At 42.6% G+C, this 15,748-nt stretch overlaps 2 protein-coding genes across 2 annotated transcripts in view; both read right to left on the bottom strand.

Moving 5' to 3' along the window:
* The window catches only part of LOC106095022 (echinoderm microtubule-associated protein-like CG42247), a 554,291-nt gene that overhangs the window by 388,889 nt on the left and 149,654 nt on the right, over positions 1 to 15,748 (bottom strand). The window lies entirely within an intron of this gene.
* LOC131995732 (uncharacterized) lies at positions 9,378 to 15,429 on the bottom strand. Its single transcript, XM_059364683.1, has 2 exons — positions 12,143 to 15,429; positions 9,378 to 9,843 (listed from the first exon to the last, which is right to left on the bottom strand). Exons 1-2 carry the CDS (start codon positions 15,427 to 15,429, stop codon positions 9,378 to 9,380), a joined length of 3,753 nt encoding a protein of 1,250 aa, XP_059220666.1.

The raw sequence follows: 15,748 nt of genomic DNA, 5'->3' as shown, positions 1-15,748 counted from the left end.
AGATTACCAGAGAGCCAAAACGTGACTCCGGGAAGTTTTTCTGCGAACAGGTCGATAGCGTTAATGACGCCGCCAAGATAAACAAGTAAAAAGGCGTTAAGTTCGGCCGGGCCGAACTTTGGATACCCACCACCTCGGGTATATATGTAAACAACCTTTCATCAAAATTCGGTGAAAATTTTATACCTTATACTCATATACCTCATACCGATCTGAACTATATACGACACGGATGTCGAAATGCCGAACATAAGTCGCTGTGTCAAATTTCAGTGAAATCGGATTATAAATGCGCCTTTTATGAGCCAAGATTTTAAATCGAGATATCGGTCTACATGGCAGCTATATCCAAATCTAAACCGATTTGGGCCAAGTTGCATAAACATGTCGAAGAGCCTAACACAAAGCACTGTCCCAAATTTCGGCGAAATCGGACAATAAATGCCTCTTTTATGGGCCCTAAACCTTAAATCGTGAGATCGGTCTATATGGCAGCTATATTCAAATCTGAACCGATCTGGGCAAATTTGAAGAAGGACGTCGAAGAGCCTAACCAAACTCACTGTCTCGAATTTCAGCGACATCGGACAATAAATGCGTCTTTTATGGCCCCAAAAACCTAAAACCTAGATATCGGTCTATATGGCAGCTATATCCAAATCTGGACCGATCTGTGCGATATTGCAGAAGTATGTCAAGGGGCTTAACATAACTCACTGTTCCAAATTTCGGCGACATCGGACAACAAGTGAGCATTTTATGGGCCCAAAACCATAAATCAAGAAATCGGTCTATATGGCAGCTATATCCAAATCTGAACCGATTTGGACCAAATTGAAGAAATATGTCAAAGGGCCTAACACAACTCACTGCCCCAAATTTCAACAAAATCGGATAATAAATGTGGCTTTTATGGGCTTAAGACCATAAATCGGAGGATCGGTCTATATGGCAGCTATATCCAAATCTGAACCGATCTGAGCCAAATTTACGAAGGATGTTGACGGGCCTTACACAATTCACTGTCCCGAATTTCATCAAAATCGAGTAATAAATGTGGCTTTTGTGGGTCTAAGACCCTTAACTGGAGGATCGGTCTATATGGCAGCTATATCCAAATCTGAACCGATCTGGGCCAATTTAACGAAAGAAGTCGAAGGGCCTAAGACAACACACTGTCCCAAATTTCAGCAAAATCGGATAATAAATGTGGCTTTTATTGGCCTAAGACCCTAAATCGGAGGATCGGTCTATATGGCAGCTATATCCAAATCTGGACCGATCTGAGCCAAATTGACGAAGGATGTCGAAGGGCCTAACACAACTCACTGTCGCAAATTTCAACAAAATCGGATGATAAATGTGGCTTTTATAGGCCTAAGACCCTAAATCGGCGGATCGGTCTATATGGGGGCTATATCAAGATATAGTCCGATATAGCCCATCTTCGAACTTAACCTGCTTATGGACAAAAAAAGAATCTGTGCAAAATTTCAGCTCAATATCTCTATTTTTAAAGACTGTAGCGTGATTTCAACAGACAGACGGACAGACGGACGGACATGTCTAGATCGTCTTAGATTTTTACGCTGATCAAGAATATATATACTTTATAGGATCGGAAATGGATATTTCGATGTGTTGCAAACGGAATGACAAAATGAATATACCCCCATCCGTCGGTGGTGGGTATAAAAAGTTTCTCTCAAAAACCAATGTCCAAACTGAAAATTTAGAAGACGATATGGGAGTGAGAGCAGAAACCACGGAGGACATGTTGCGGCTTTTGATGAAAACCCATTTTCCACAGGATACGACGGGATTCACGGAGACACCGGAATCTTGGAATAATGACGTTGATTGAAGGTTTATAATAACGGAATCTATGGTGAAAGAATCCTTGAGGAGCTTCAAACCATTTAAGTCACCCAGACCTGATGGGATATTTCCGTCGTTACTTTAGAGAGAGGCAGACTATCTGGGGCCTCGTCTGGCCAAAAATTTCACAGCGTGCCTAGGTATAAACACAAGGGTGCTGTTTATACCTGAACCCGGCAAGGCAAGTTATGCGACACCAAAGGCCTACAGACCCATAAGCCTTCCGTCCTTTCTACTCAAAACCATGGAACGTATTGTGGACACCATGATAAAGAGTATGACATCCAGCGAACTGCTCAAATACAAACAGCATGCCTATGTCAAGGGAAGGTCCGTGGAGACTGCCCTGCACGAGGTTGTGCATAACATATTGTAGAAGAATTGTTCGATGCCAAAATGTACACACAGGCGGTATGCATTGACATCGAGGGGGCTTTTAACAATGTGCGGACCGACACACTGATCCAATCCTTAGACCAGTACCGGGTGGACAAGGTCCTTAGAGACTGTATAAACCATATGCTAAGGAACAAGTGGTTAAATTGTGTATAAATATAAGGGAGAAAGTGGCACAGGGCACGACACAGGGGGGCATTTTATCGCCACTCCTATGGGTGACCACCATAAATGACCTATTACGGATGCTGGTTGAGGAGGGATTTGAACCCGTCTGCTACGTAGACGATGTTATAATACTTATAAGAGGTAAGGATCCAAACGAGCTATGCAGAAGGGCCGAAAGGGTCTTGCATATGGCATATGACTGGGCTAGACCCGGAGGTCTCAATGTTAACCCAGAGAAGACTGAAATATGCCTGTTCACGAGGAAGACGAAGGTGGGCCAATTTAATGCACCACGTTTCCTCAAAAAGACGATTTCGATATCTGACAAGGCCAAATACCTAGGTGTGATCTTGGATAGGAAACTGAATTGGAAGTGTCACATTCAGGAGCGTACTGAGAAGGCTCACAGATGTTGGGCACTATGTAGACGGGCCGCAGGTTCGAAATGGGGCCTGAATCCTAGGATAGTCCACTGGCTCTACAGGAGCGTGATTAGATCGATACTTATTTACGCCTCAGTAGTTTGGTGGAATCCTATGGAGAAAAAGTTCTACATAAGGACCATACAACAGGTTCAGAGAACATCTTGTCTTGGCATAGGTGGAGCGATGAGGACCACGCCCACTAGGGCACTGGAGACTATTCTAGATATCCGACCCATTGACATACAGATTAAGTGTGAGGCAGCCATTACGGCTATGAGACTTAAGGCGATTGGAAAATGGATTGAGGATGCGAGCAGCTCATACCATCGCGGTATAATCGAGGCGACGATAGGAAACCTGGAAGGAAATGGAAAGGTTTCCTATCGGATACCTGAGATTAACCTTGAAGTCGAGTGCGACGCACTACTGCCATCGGCACAGTCTTTGATTGACGGAACTCTAGTATTGTCATCTGGAAGATCATGTTACACGGATGGATCGAAGCTAGAGGACAGAGTGGGCCTCTGTTTTAGACTGCCTGATCATAATACGGTCCTGCAGGACCGTATCTGGGCGATTACGAAATGCGTGAAGTGGTGTGATGCTAAAGCGAGGACGTCGAGTCTGAACATCTTTACTGACAGTAAAATTGCCATAAGGGCAATAACAACCAGGACGGTAAGATCGGGAACAGTCTTGCAGTGTAAAAAGGTGATTAACGCCTTCTCTGAGGATGGGAAAATGCGCATCGTTTGGGTGCCGGGCCATAACGGAGTAAGGGGAAATGAAAGGGCAAACGATTTGGCCAGAGGACTGCCGCCAATAAACTTGGTTAACCCGAAGCCCTTCGGGTCGACGCAGTCCGAGTTAGGGGGTTTGCGACGAATGCGCATGCAACATTGTGGAACAGCGAAACGGTCGGTAGGACGACGAAAATCCTATGGGGGGGATCCGGATCGTGAGAAGACGAGGCTATTACTGAAAGGAAGCAAGAAGGAGGTCAGTATAGCTATGTATCATAACGGGACACATAGAAGGAGGTCAGTATGGGTATGTATCATAACGGGACACATAGGACTACGAGCTCACTTATGTAAAATCGGTGCGGCAAGTGATAGCATGTGTAGGGCATGCGGGGAAGATGATGAGACGTTGGAGCATTTCCTTTGTCATTGCCCGGCTTTCGCGTCTAACAGATACCGCTACTTAGGTGGAGACACTATATCAGACATGAACCAACTTTGGGGAGTGGCATTGAAAACAATTAGGGATTAGATAAGTATTGTATCACGGAATTCCTAACTTAAAATTTTCTTTTTATACCCACCACCGAAGGATGGGGGTATATTCATTTTGTCATTCCGTTTGCAACACATCGAAATATCCATTTCCGACCCTATAAAGTATATATATTCTTGATCGGCGTAAAAATCTAAGACGATCTAGCCATGTCCGTCCGTCTGTCTGTTGAAATCACGCTACAGTCTTTAAAAATAGAGATATTGAGCTGAAATTTTGCACAGATTCGTTTTTTGTCCATAAGCAGGTTAAGTTCGAAGATGGGCTATATCGGACTATATCTTGATATAGCCCCCATATAGACCGATATTCCGATTTAGGGTCTTAGGCCCATAAAAGGCACATTTATTATCCGATTTTGTTGAAATTTGGGACAGTGAGTTGTGTTAGGCCCTTCGACATCATTTGTCAATTTGGCTCAGATCGGTCCAGATTTGGATATAGGTGCCATATAGACCGATCCTCCGATTTAGGGTCTAAGGCCCATAAAAGCCACATTAATAGTCCGATTTCGCTAAAATTTGGGACAGTGAGTTGCCTTAGGCCCTTTGACATGTTTCTTTAATTTGGTCCAGATCGGTTCAGATTTGGATATAGCTGCCATATAGACCGATCCTCAGGTTTAGGGTCTTAGGCCCACAAAAGCCACATTTATTATCCGATTTTGATGAAATTCGGGACAGTCAATTGTGTATGGTCCATCGACATCCTTTGTTAAATTGGCCTAGATCGGTTCAGATTTGGATATAGCTGCCATATAGACCGATCCTCCGGTTTAGGGTCTTTGACCCACAAAAGCCACATTTATTATCCGATTTTGATGAAATTCGGGACAGTGAATTGTGTAAGGCCCACCGACATCCCTCGTTAATTTGGCTCAGATCGGTCCAGATTTGGATATAGCTGCCATATAGATCGATCCTCCGATTTATGGTGTAAGGCCCATAATAGCCACATTCATTATCCGATTTTGCTGAAATTTGGGACAGTGAGTTGTGTTAGGCCCTTTGACATATTTCTTCAATTTGGTCCAGATCGGTTAAAATTTTGATATAGCTGCCATATAGACCGATTTCTTGATTTATGGTTTTAGGCCCATAAAATGCTCATTTATTGCCCGATGTCGCCAAAATTTGGAACAGTGAGTTGAGTTAACCCCCTTGACATACTTCTGCCATATAGACCGATATCTAGGTTTTAGGTTTTGGGGCGATAAAAGACGCATTTATTGTCCGATGTCGCTGAAATTTGAGACAGTGAGTTTGGTTAGACTCTTCGACGTCCTTCTTCAATTTTGCCCAGATCGGTCCAGATTTGAATATAGCTGCCATATAGACCGATCTCTGGATTTAAGGTTTAGGGCCCATAAAAGAGGCATTTATTGTCCGATTTCGCCGAAATTTGGGACAGTGCTTAGTGTTAGGCTCTTCGACATGTTTATGCAACTCGGCCCAAATCGGTCCAGATTTGGATATAGCTGCAATGTAGACCGATATCTCGATTTAAAGTCTTGGCCCCATAAAAGGCGCATTTATAATCCGATTTCACTGAAATTTGACACAGTGACTTATGTTCGGCTTTTCGACATCCGTGTCGTATATAGTTCAGATTGCTATGAGGTATATTAGTTTAAGGTATGAAATTTTCACCGAATTTTGATGAAAGGCGGTTTACATAAATACCCGAGGTGGTGGGTATCCAAAGTTCGGCCCGGCCGAACTTAACGCCTTTTTACTTGTTAGACGTTAATTTTTACATTTTAGAGCGCACAACAAGTCGATTACTGGCTTAGGTGTATGTTCATAGTGGCATGGGGCGGATTAATATCTGCACCCTCTTTTCAACCTAACCTAATCTAACCCAGATATAGATGTCATATAGACCGATCTCCCGATAAGGGGTCTGAAGCCAATAAAAGCATTATTTATAACCCGATTTCGCTGAAATTCGAAACAGTGAGTAGGTTAAGGCCTCCCAACATCCGGCCTTAATATGGTTCTGATCGGACTATATTTAGATATAGCTGCCATAAAAACCAATCTGCAGATAAGGGGACTGAAGCCCATTAAAGCTTTATTTTTTACCCCATTTCGCTGAAATTTTAAACAGTGAGTTTTTCTGAGCTTCACGTTATCCGACCTTAATATGGTTCAGATCGGTTTATAATTGGATATATCTGCCAACAAGACCAATATTTTGTTCTTCAAAATTGAACAGTGACTTATATTTATCAGAGCACTCTATGTCCGTGCCGAATTTGGGTGCTTAAGTTATCCAATTTTCACCGGCTTGTGACGAAAGGCGGTTGACATATATACGCGAGGTGGTGGGTATCCAAAGTTCGATCCGGCCGAATTTAATGCCTTTGCACTTGTTATTCATTCACTTTTACCCACATTACTTGAACCATTTTTTTGTTCAACCCTTTATTGCTGTTATATCTTCATAAATATATTTTTATTACAGAAACAATTTCATAACATGAAAAGGATGTCATTATCAACACCTTATTAGGTTATTTACTTAAGCGAGACCAAATAAAAAAACACTCACATTTCCACTTTTTCAAGCATTAGGCTTTAATATCCAGCCCAAAAAGGAAATTAAAGAAAATTTTTTAGGGATTAAAGGCATTTGGTTCACTTTTCTTCTCTTTCTCCCCCGAATTCATTCCAGTGCCCGGCATTTTATCTTCATATTACCCAAGTTCATTCGTCTGGAAAATTCAAACAAATTTGCCCACATTTCCGTAAGTGTAAAAAATATGTTTGCCTCCTTTCGTTTTATTGCTTATATTGTTGTTTTGTTGTGTTTTTTTTTTCCTTTAGCTCCTTTGCTGTTAAATATTTAAACATAATAAAATATTTAGGAAAGCCAAAGGCATGGAGCTAAAGAACAAAAACATTTCCATAAAGGCATGAGTGAAAGAATGAAATATGTAATCTATGCCAATGGAAGCAGGCAAAAAAAATGCAGATGAAAGAAATGCGGACAAAAAGGGGGCGAACGAGGCGAAAGGAAAGCAAAACAAGTAAAAGCGGTCACTAGTTTAGTGGAAACGAATATACGATGCCATATATTTCTATGAAAATTTTATAAAAATTTACTACTAAAGAAAAGTTTTTTAATATGTTATTTCCAATCGAAATTGTGTCATAATTCCATATTCGTAGAAAAATTTTAGAAAATTGTATTTTATAAAAAACTAGCCGAACCGGGCCCGCTCCGCTGAGCCTTCTCTAACTCTCTAATATCTTTTTAGGGTGGGGACACTTCGCCCTGAAGGCACATATCGAATTCGTGCCATTGTAGCCTATGAGTGCGTTTGAATCCTGGCGAGAACATCGGACTTAGCGGTGTTTATCCCCTCTTAATGTAGGCGATATTTACGAGGTGCAATGCCAATCATGGCACTGCAGGACGCCGTTCGGACTCGGCTATAAAAAAGGACACTTATCATTGAGTTTAAACTTGAATCGGAAAGCATTCATTGATGTGTGAGAATTTGCCCCTTCTCGATTCCTGGAGGTTTTGCTCTCCCTTAGGGCAATGTTCTCATTAAGGGAGGGATGGGACCGCAGACATTTCGACTCAAATATGCGTATCAAATTCGTGCTGTACTTCCAAATCCCAAAATTTAATACGATATTCGTTATATGGTCTCCAAAACCTTTCATTTGGTACCCTTATTGTGCCCATCGGACCACTTTCGGATATGTGAGGCGTTTTTGGGGTAAGGGGGAGGGTCCGCCTTCACCCCATATCTAAAAATGATATAGCCTATGAACATTTTAAGCAAATGATACTTGTATCATATAGTCATAATGGGTCTAAAGGTGTTTTTGAGGGGTGGCGTGACGCCTTATACTTCGATCTGATTTTGTATGCAGGTTTGGAAATATACTCCCGAATACCTTTCATTTGAGCACCATATTGAAATGAACGTCAAATATGTCTATTTGGGGGAGTTTTGGGGTTGGGGCGGCCCGATGGATTCTGAGACTCAAATTTTAATACCATATTCGTATTCTAATCTCCAATACCTTTCAATTGATACCTATATTGTTATGTGTTTTTGGCATAAGGAGGAGGGTTCGTCCCTCTTCCGATACAGAAAAACTATATAGCCTATGTTTCCTTCCCGACCAACTAACACAATATGCTAAAATTTCGAGAAAATCGGTTCTGCCGTTTTTATACCCACCACCGGCGGATGGGGGTATATTCATTTTGTCATTCCGTTTGCAACATATCGAAATATCCATTTCCGACCCTATAAAGTATATATATTCTTGATCAGCGTAAAAATCTAAGACGATCTAGACATGTCCGTCCGTCTGTCCGTCTGTCTGTTGAAATCACGCTACAGTCTTCAAAAATAGAGATATTGAGCTGAAATTTTGCACAGTTTCTTTTTTTGTCCATAAGCAGGTTAAGTTCGAAGATGGGCTATATCGGACTACATCTTGATATAGCCCCCATATAGACCGATCCGCCGATTTAGGGTCTTAGGCCAATAAAAGCCACATTTATTGTCCGATTTTTCTGAAAATTAAAACAGTGAGTTGTCTTAGACCCTTCGATATCTTCCGTCAATATGGCTCAGATCGGTCCAGATTTGGATATAGCTGTCATATAGACCGATCCTCCAATTTAGGGTCTTAGGCCTGAATAGCTTTGGGGGGGGGGGATTCCAAATATATGATGTAAAGCGAAGGTCGTAGATGAGTGGACTGTATGTAGCAGCTTGTTATTCCTCAGAGTTGGGGAATAACAAGCAAAGAAATAGAATACCCACAGCAACACCGCAAAGGAGTAAAAAGCAAAACACAAGTTTGGTTTCAGTAAAACGTTATAATATGTAAGTTTATTTAAATAGGGTTAGTGGGTTAGGTAGATGTTACGCTAGGGAAAGAGATGAAAAGAGGAGTTAGAATCTTCAAACCTTACCGATCGAACGCTGATGACCAAGTGTTTTATGGTAAGTTTCTAAAAAGGGCATGTAGTCAGGAATGTTCTAATTCCATATCATTCCTTTAGTACAAACTGACATCCCTTTTAGCATTCTATTACAATCAGAGTTGGGAAGTACAATTTAACAATTTAATTCAATTATAATTCAATGGTACAATTAAATTCAAGTATTCAAAACAAAACAAAATATAAAATCAAATGTTAAGGACAGGATTGTCCATGCCGCCGGCCTTGCATCTACGCAACATCTTCGCAGATAACTGTTGCCACACATTTCAGCGCCTCAGCGAGCAGCTGTTTCTGCAGCAGCTCAGACGGCTTGATTTCTGGTCGTTGGCTTCTTGTCCTCAACTTCTTGCGTCTGGGGGTGGCTTCAGTCGTCGCTTTCTTCGTGTAGCGGTTGGCAACTTTGGGGCTTACATATGCTGGTGTGAGGGCGGTAGGAGGCACCGGAATTTGTGGGTGCAGCATCGTATGGTGCTGGTAGCCGCATTTTCGACAGGTGGCGGCTGAGTGGCAGTCCTCCACCTCGTGACTCCGGGCCAGGCAGTTCATACAATATTTGTGGTTACGGACGGTCACCCTCCTATCTGCCACCGTCATGCCGCAGAAGATTCGGCAGTAGCGGAGCGAGTGCCTCTCCAAACAGATGGCGCACTCATAAATCTTGTTGAGATTCATTTGCTTTGAGCCCATTTTTTTTCTGGAAATGAAGAAGGTAAGTAAGGTTTTTACGGATTAGAAGAAGCCAATGAAATGAGGTGAAATGTGGGGTTAGATGAGGGTTAGATGTGGATTTAAGCGGTGATGTTAGTGTTATTTAAGGCGAGTATGAATGGGAGGAAGATTATGATAGTGATGAGTCTAATGGATCTTGGTCCAAGAGAGGTAAATAACAAAGTTTGACTATGGGACGAGTTATTGTACCAGACGATATCCGTATATCCGCGACTCGAGTATTGTCGTCGGATCCTGGATGAGTCCGGATTATTCTCCCTAAACGCCAGTCGTTAGGAGGTAGCAGGTCATCCATGACCACGACCAAATCGCCTATCTTCAAGTTCCGATCCGAACCCTTCCACTTATATCTCTTATGGAGTGCCTTAAGATAATCTTCCCTCCACCTTATAGCGAATTGGTGATGAAGGGCTTTGAGTTTTGTCCATCTGTTGACCAGGGACAACCTCTGTGAATCCTGCTCAGGAAATGCCATGATAGGGGACCCCTTAATAAAGTGGCCGGGTGTCAAAGCCGTCAAATCACTCGGATCAGCAGAAATCGCTGATATGGGTCTGGAGTTGAGAATTCCCTCAATACGGGCAAGAAGAGTAGCAAACTGCTCGAAAGTGAATCGGTGAGCCCCAGTAATTCTCTTAAAATGGTGCTTAAAGCTCTTCACTGCGGATTCCCACAATCCGCCCATATGCGGTGCGTAGGGAGGAATAAACTGCCATTCGAAGCCATGACTGGAGTACTTCTCGGCTATATCGTCTGCTGAAGTCTTCACGAAAGTCATGAATTCTCTTAGCATTTTTCGGCTGGCGCCGACGAAATTTCTACCATTATCGGAAACTACCCTCTGGGGTAGCCCCCGCCTTCCGACGAATCGTGTGAATGCAGCCTCAAATGCTGCAGAAGAGAGCTCGGAACATGGCTCTAAGTGTATTGCTTTCGTCGCGAAACAGACGAAAACGGAAGCATATCCCTTTACCATGGGGGAGCGGCGTAAAGTAGAGCTTTTAAGCTCGAAAGGCCCTGCAAAATCGACTCCAGTAATGTGAAAAGGAGGAGTCAGAGCGCATCTCGAAGGAGGTAGTGGAGCCATGATCTGAGCACATGGTCTATGCTTAAAAATGATGCACGTCCTGCATCTGTGTATGACGCCCTTTACCCTAGGCTTGAGTCTAGAAATATAAAACTCCGTTTGGACCATTCTGCACATAAGTGTGCAATCGGCATGAGCCAGGAAATGATGTAAATGGAGTAGGTACAAGTGGCATAATCGGGAATTTCCGGGTAAGATCACGGGATGTCTCTCATTATATGGAAGAGAAGAATCAGCCAGTCGTCCATCAACTCGCATGACCCCTTCGCGATCCAGAAATGGATTCAACACCTTTAGTGAACTTCTCTCGCTTATTGCCTCGGACTTGCCTAACAGGTCGTATTCATCATGATAAAATTTCCTTTGAGACAGTGAAATTAGGCGAATCTTAGCAAATTTCACTTCCTTATGCGAAAGATATAAAGAAGTATTCTTCTCGGTAGAGCGATATCTACTAAGACAGTTGCCGTAGAATCGAAAAATATAAGAGACCACCCTTAGAGACCGAGTATAAGAAGAAAACCTCTGCAATATGTCGGATTCTTCATTCGTCTCGTGAAATGTCTGTACCTTCGAACGCCTTCCCAACTCCGGCGACTCCAAGGGATTGTTCCTTGGCCATGACGAACTTGGTTGAGTCAGCCAACATGGGCCATTGAACCATAGAGGGTTCATATTCAAATACTGAGGTGTACATCCCCTCGTGCCAAGATCGGCAGGATTATCATGCGTCGGGACGTGACGCCAAACACCATTAGGGACAAGATCGTGAATCTTTGAGGTTCGATTAGCAACATATGTCTCCCAAGACCAAGGCGGCTTTGAAAGCCAGCCGAGTACTATCGAAGAGTCCGTCCATAGAGTTATGCTGCTGATCTCGTAGTCGCATGTAGATAAAACATAATCGACCAACTTGGCAAGAAGGTATGCACCATTCAGCTCCAGCCGTGGGAGACAAACAGGCTTAAGAGGCGCAACCTTGCTTTTGGCGACCAGAAGATTAGAGAAAACCACAGACTTCTCGTTCTGACATCGCATATAAACGCAAGCGCAGTATGCAGCTTGTGAAGCGTCTGAAAATCCATGGATTTCTATGACGTCGTCAGGGACAAATCTAATCCATCTGGGTATAGAAAGGCTCTCCACGTGATATAGATCGGAGACAATTGCATCCCACGCAAGCTGAGAATCCCTGCCGAGAAAGTCGTCCCATTCAAATCCTTCTAACCACAGTTGTTGCATAAGAATCTTGGCCCTAATAATAATAGGTGTGATCCAACCAGCGGGATCAAATAGCTGGGCAATTGCAGAGAGAATTTTGCGTTTCGTCATTTCATGACTTGACTCAACGGGTTTGACGGAATAACTAAAAGTGTCAGTTAAAGCGTTCCATTTGATTCCCAGCGTCTTAGCTGAACTTGACTCCTGGAAGCGTAAAAATTCAGAATCGTAAAGATCCTCAGGTGAGAGATGAGCCAGTAGCTGATTATCGTTGGCAATAAACTTCCTAAGGGGAAATCCTGCTTGTTTCAAAACCACAAGCAGGTCCTTCTGGGCTTGGACCGCTTCGTCCACAGAGAAGCCTCCGGACAATATATCGTCGACATAGGTTTCTCGTCTGAGAATACCTGCGACACGAGGATAATCCTGTTCTGAATCTGACGCCAGTTGTAACAGTGTACGTATAGCGAGAAACGGAGCGCAATTTACGCCAAAAGTGACGGTCCTAAGTTGATAGTCCTTAACCGGACCATTCGCTTCGGGTTTAAACAATATCCGCTGGTATGGTCTGTCGTGGGGATGAACAAGAATTTGTCTGTACATTTTCTGGATGTCTCCACAGAAAACGTATCGGTACTTCCTCCAATTGAGAAGCACAGAAGTCAAATCAGACTGCAATGTGGGTCCTACGTGAAGTACATCATTCAATGAGTAGCCAGACTTTGTCCTTCGAGAAGCGTTGAAAACAACTCGGACTTTCGTCGACTTGTGCTCAGGGCGTACAACGGCGTGATGGGGTAAATAAAAAGAGTTAAATTTACCCTCCATGGATATCTCACGAGAAGACGTTTCTTCCATGTGATTAAGAGTCAGATATTCGCCTAAAACAGCGTTGTATTGAGATTCTAATTCGGGTTCTTTCGAAAGATTTTGCTCCATACGATTATACTGAGCAAGAGCCAAGAATCTAGACGATCCTAAATACAAAGAGTATGAGAATTCGTCTTTGAACGGTAACCTCACCATATAACGACCGTCCGATATTCGAGTTGTAGTTTTCCTGTAGAATTCTTCACAGAACGCATCAGAATCTGAGACGAGAGGAGACGAGGGTATTTCTTCCTGTTCCCAAAACTTCCTGAGAAGATCGCTTATTGCGGGTTCTTCTGGTTTGAGAACGTTCACAGAGAAAGAGAATACAGTTTCAGCTCGCATTGGGCCACTGAGCACCCAACCGAATATAGTATTGTATGCTGAAGTGTCACCACAAATATTCTTCTTGATTCCTTCAATATTGATGAAACGTTCGGAATCATTGCCAAGAACTAAATCAATTTGGGCTGATTTATTAAAATGGGGATCCGCCAGATCGAGATCTTCTAAATCTGAAGGATGTGGTATTTTGAATGAGTAAGACGGTAAACGTCTGGTTAATTTTGGCAGCACAATTGCTGAAATAGTGAAACGTACATCGTGTTTTTCGGATACCACCACTAATTGACATTCTTTGTCAGAGATCTGAGTTTGTTCTCCAATACCGAAAATTTCGAATTGGGCTTTAGTAGTGGGAATTTGTAATAAATTCTGAATTCGTTTTGAGATAAATGTTCGTTGAGAACCCGGGTCTATTAGGGCTCTAACAGTGAATAATTCTCCCTGATGTTCAATTTGGACTAAAGCTGTCCTTAGAAGAATCATATCGTTGTTTGAGGCAAAATTTGCTTGAACACCGGAAGGACGATTTTGTCTTGATGTAGAAGGAATATCGTCTTGTGACTGATAATTTGGTTCTGCGTCACTTGACTTCGTCTCGGAAGTTTGTGGTTGAGAGACATTATTGTTGTTATCAGTGGTTTTCCTAAGATGGAGAAGACTGTGATGTGCTTTGTGACAAATAATGCATGTATTTTTGCTTTTACAACTTGCTTTTAGATGGTTTGAAGCCAAACAATTATTGCAAATTTTATTCTTGTAGACAAAGTCTATACGCTGTTGTGCTGTAAATTTGCGAAAATCTGGGCAAGTCCTAATTGAATGTTTGGAAACACAAACAGGACATGACGAATTTAGTTTCTCTTGGGAGTGATACGTTTGAATTTTGGCAGATGAGTTATTTGGTGACTGAGTCTTGGCAGAATTTTGAGACGGGATGTTATTCTGTTGTTTCGTAGACTTAATGCTGGTGATGCGTTCTACAACCTCGAATCTGTTTATGAGGAACTCGTCAAGTTGGTTCCATGTCGGTAAATCTCGGTGGGATTTCAAAGATTGTTCCCAAAGAGAAAGAGTTTCATCTGGTAATTTCGTCGATACCAGATATATCAAAATCGGATCCCAACTTTCGACGTCAACGTCAAGTGTCTTGAGAGTACACAGACAATCATTTACTGCCGATTGGATTCTCTGAATGGAATCACTATTCTCTACTGTTGCTGTAGGAATATTAAAAAGCATCTTCCGTTGATTGTCAACAAGCACACGCTTGTTTTCGTAGCGGGATTTCAGAGCACTCCATGCTATGTCGAAATTCTCGTCACATAAGGTGTACCTTTTGACGATTGCACCAGCGGCACCTCTGGTTTTATTCCGCAAATGGTAAAGTTTCTGAGCTTTCGTTAACTTGGGGTGGTTAACATAGACTGCCGTGAACATATCACGGAATGACGGCCATTCCTCGTAGCCTCCTTTGAAAATCTCAGTGTCACAAGGCGGTACCTTAATGCAGCTGTTTGAGACTTCCAGAGACGTGTTTTGAGGAATATATTGCTGTTGTGGTATATAACTGGGGATAAGACTGTGTCTCGTAGACTGTCTAGTATTCCCGCTAGCTATTCTGAGAATATCCAGAATTTGAGATCTGGCTGTGTAATACGCCTCAGAACTGGCGTTGAAATTTATCTTCGCATTTTCCCTGAAGTCCCTGGTGTTCGAAGACCTTGGAGACAGCATAACACCTTCATAAGTTGCCTGTAGCCTTTGCCAACGGCTCTCCAAGTCCTCTAGTTTCACCTCCAAAACCGAGTCGGTTTGGTCAGAAATGTCACTTTGTTCAAATTGTGTACAAAATGAGATCAAGTGATCACAATCGAACAAAAATTTATCGTTGTTGAGGGAAGTCTCCATAGATGCACCACCTGTAATTCCGGTGGAATTACTGTGGTCAGTAGACCCCGATGTCGGATTGGTATCCATACATCCAGTGTCCCCTGTGCCGGTCTTAGCACCTTTAGTCGTCAGACTCATCTCGAAAAAAGGGAAGAACAGAACTGTACGACAATGACAAATATGATATGGATGGAGTCAGCTAGAAGAAGAATCGATATCTCGTAGGTTCACCAAAAAAAGATCTTCGCGCGAATCTGTATGGCTTTTGAACCCCAAGCGTGATGTGATCCGTTGAATGAGAAACTGTTATTTTAATTGTAAGTGCAATCAAAATGTAGAGCGATCAGGAAATGTAAGCTGCAGAGCGGGAATGCAACGAATTGCCAAAAAAATACAACTTACAAATGCCAACAATCAATGTAAAAATAGTCTCACTCAAAGCAGAATGCAAAGTCGA

This window comes from Stomoxys calcitrans, chromosome 1 (assembly GCF_963082655.1).
Source record: "Stomoxys calcitrans chromosome 1, idStoCalc2.1, whole genome shotgun sequence".
Taxonomy (NCBI): Eukaryota; Metazoa; Arthropoda; class Insecta; order Diptera; family Muscidae; genus Stomoxys; species Stomoxys calcitrans.
Note: the sequence above shows the minus strand (reverse complement) of the source record. Positions and strands in the feature narration are given on the sequence as shown.

What these genes read in the sequence shown, in the direction of transcription:
- LOC131995732 (XM_059364683.1), bottom strand. Translation starts at nt 15,429, where the DNA reads ATGAGTCTGACGACTAAAGGTGCTAAGACCGGCACAGGGGACACTGGA. An exon ending in GGCAGGGATTCTCAGCTTGC is followed by an intron (nt 9,844 to 12,142) that starts GTGGGATGCAAT and finishes CTTCATTTCCAG; the next exon opens with AAAAAAAATGGGCTCAAAGC.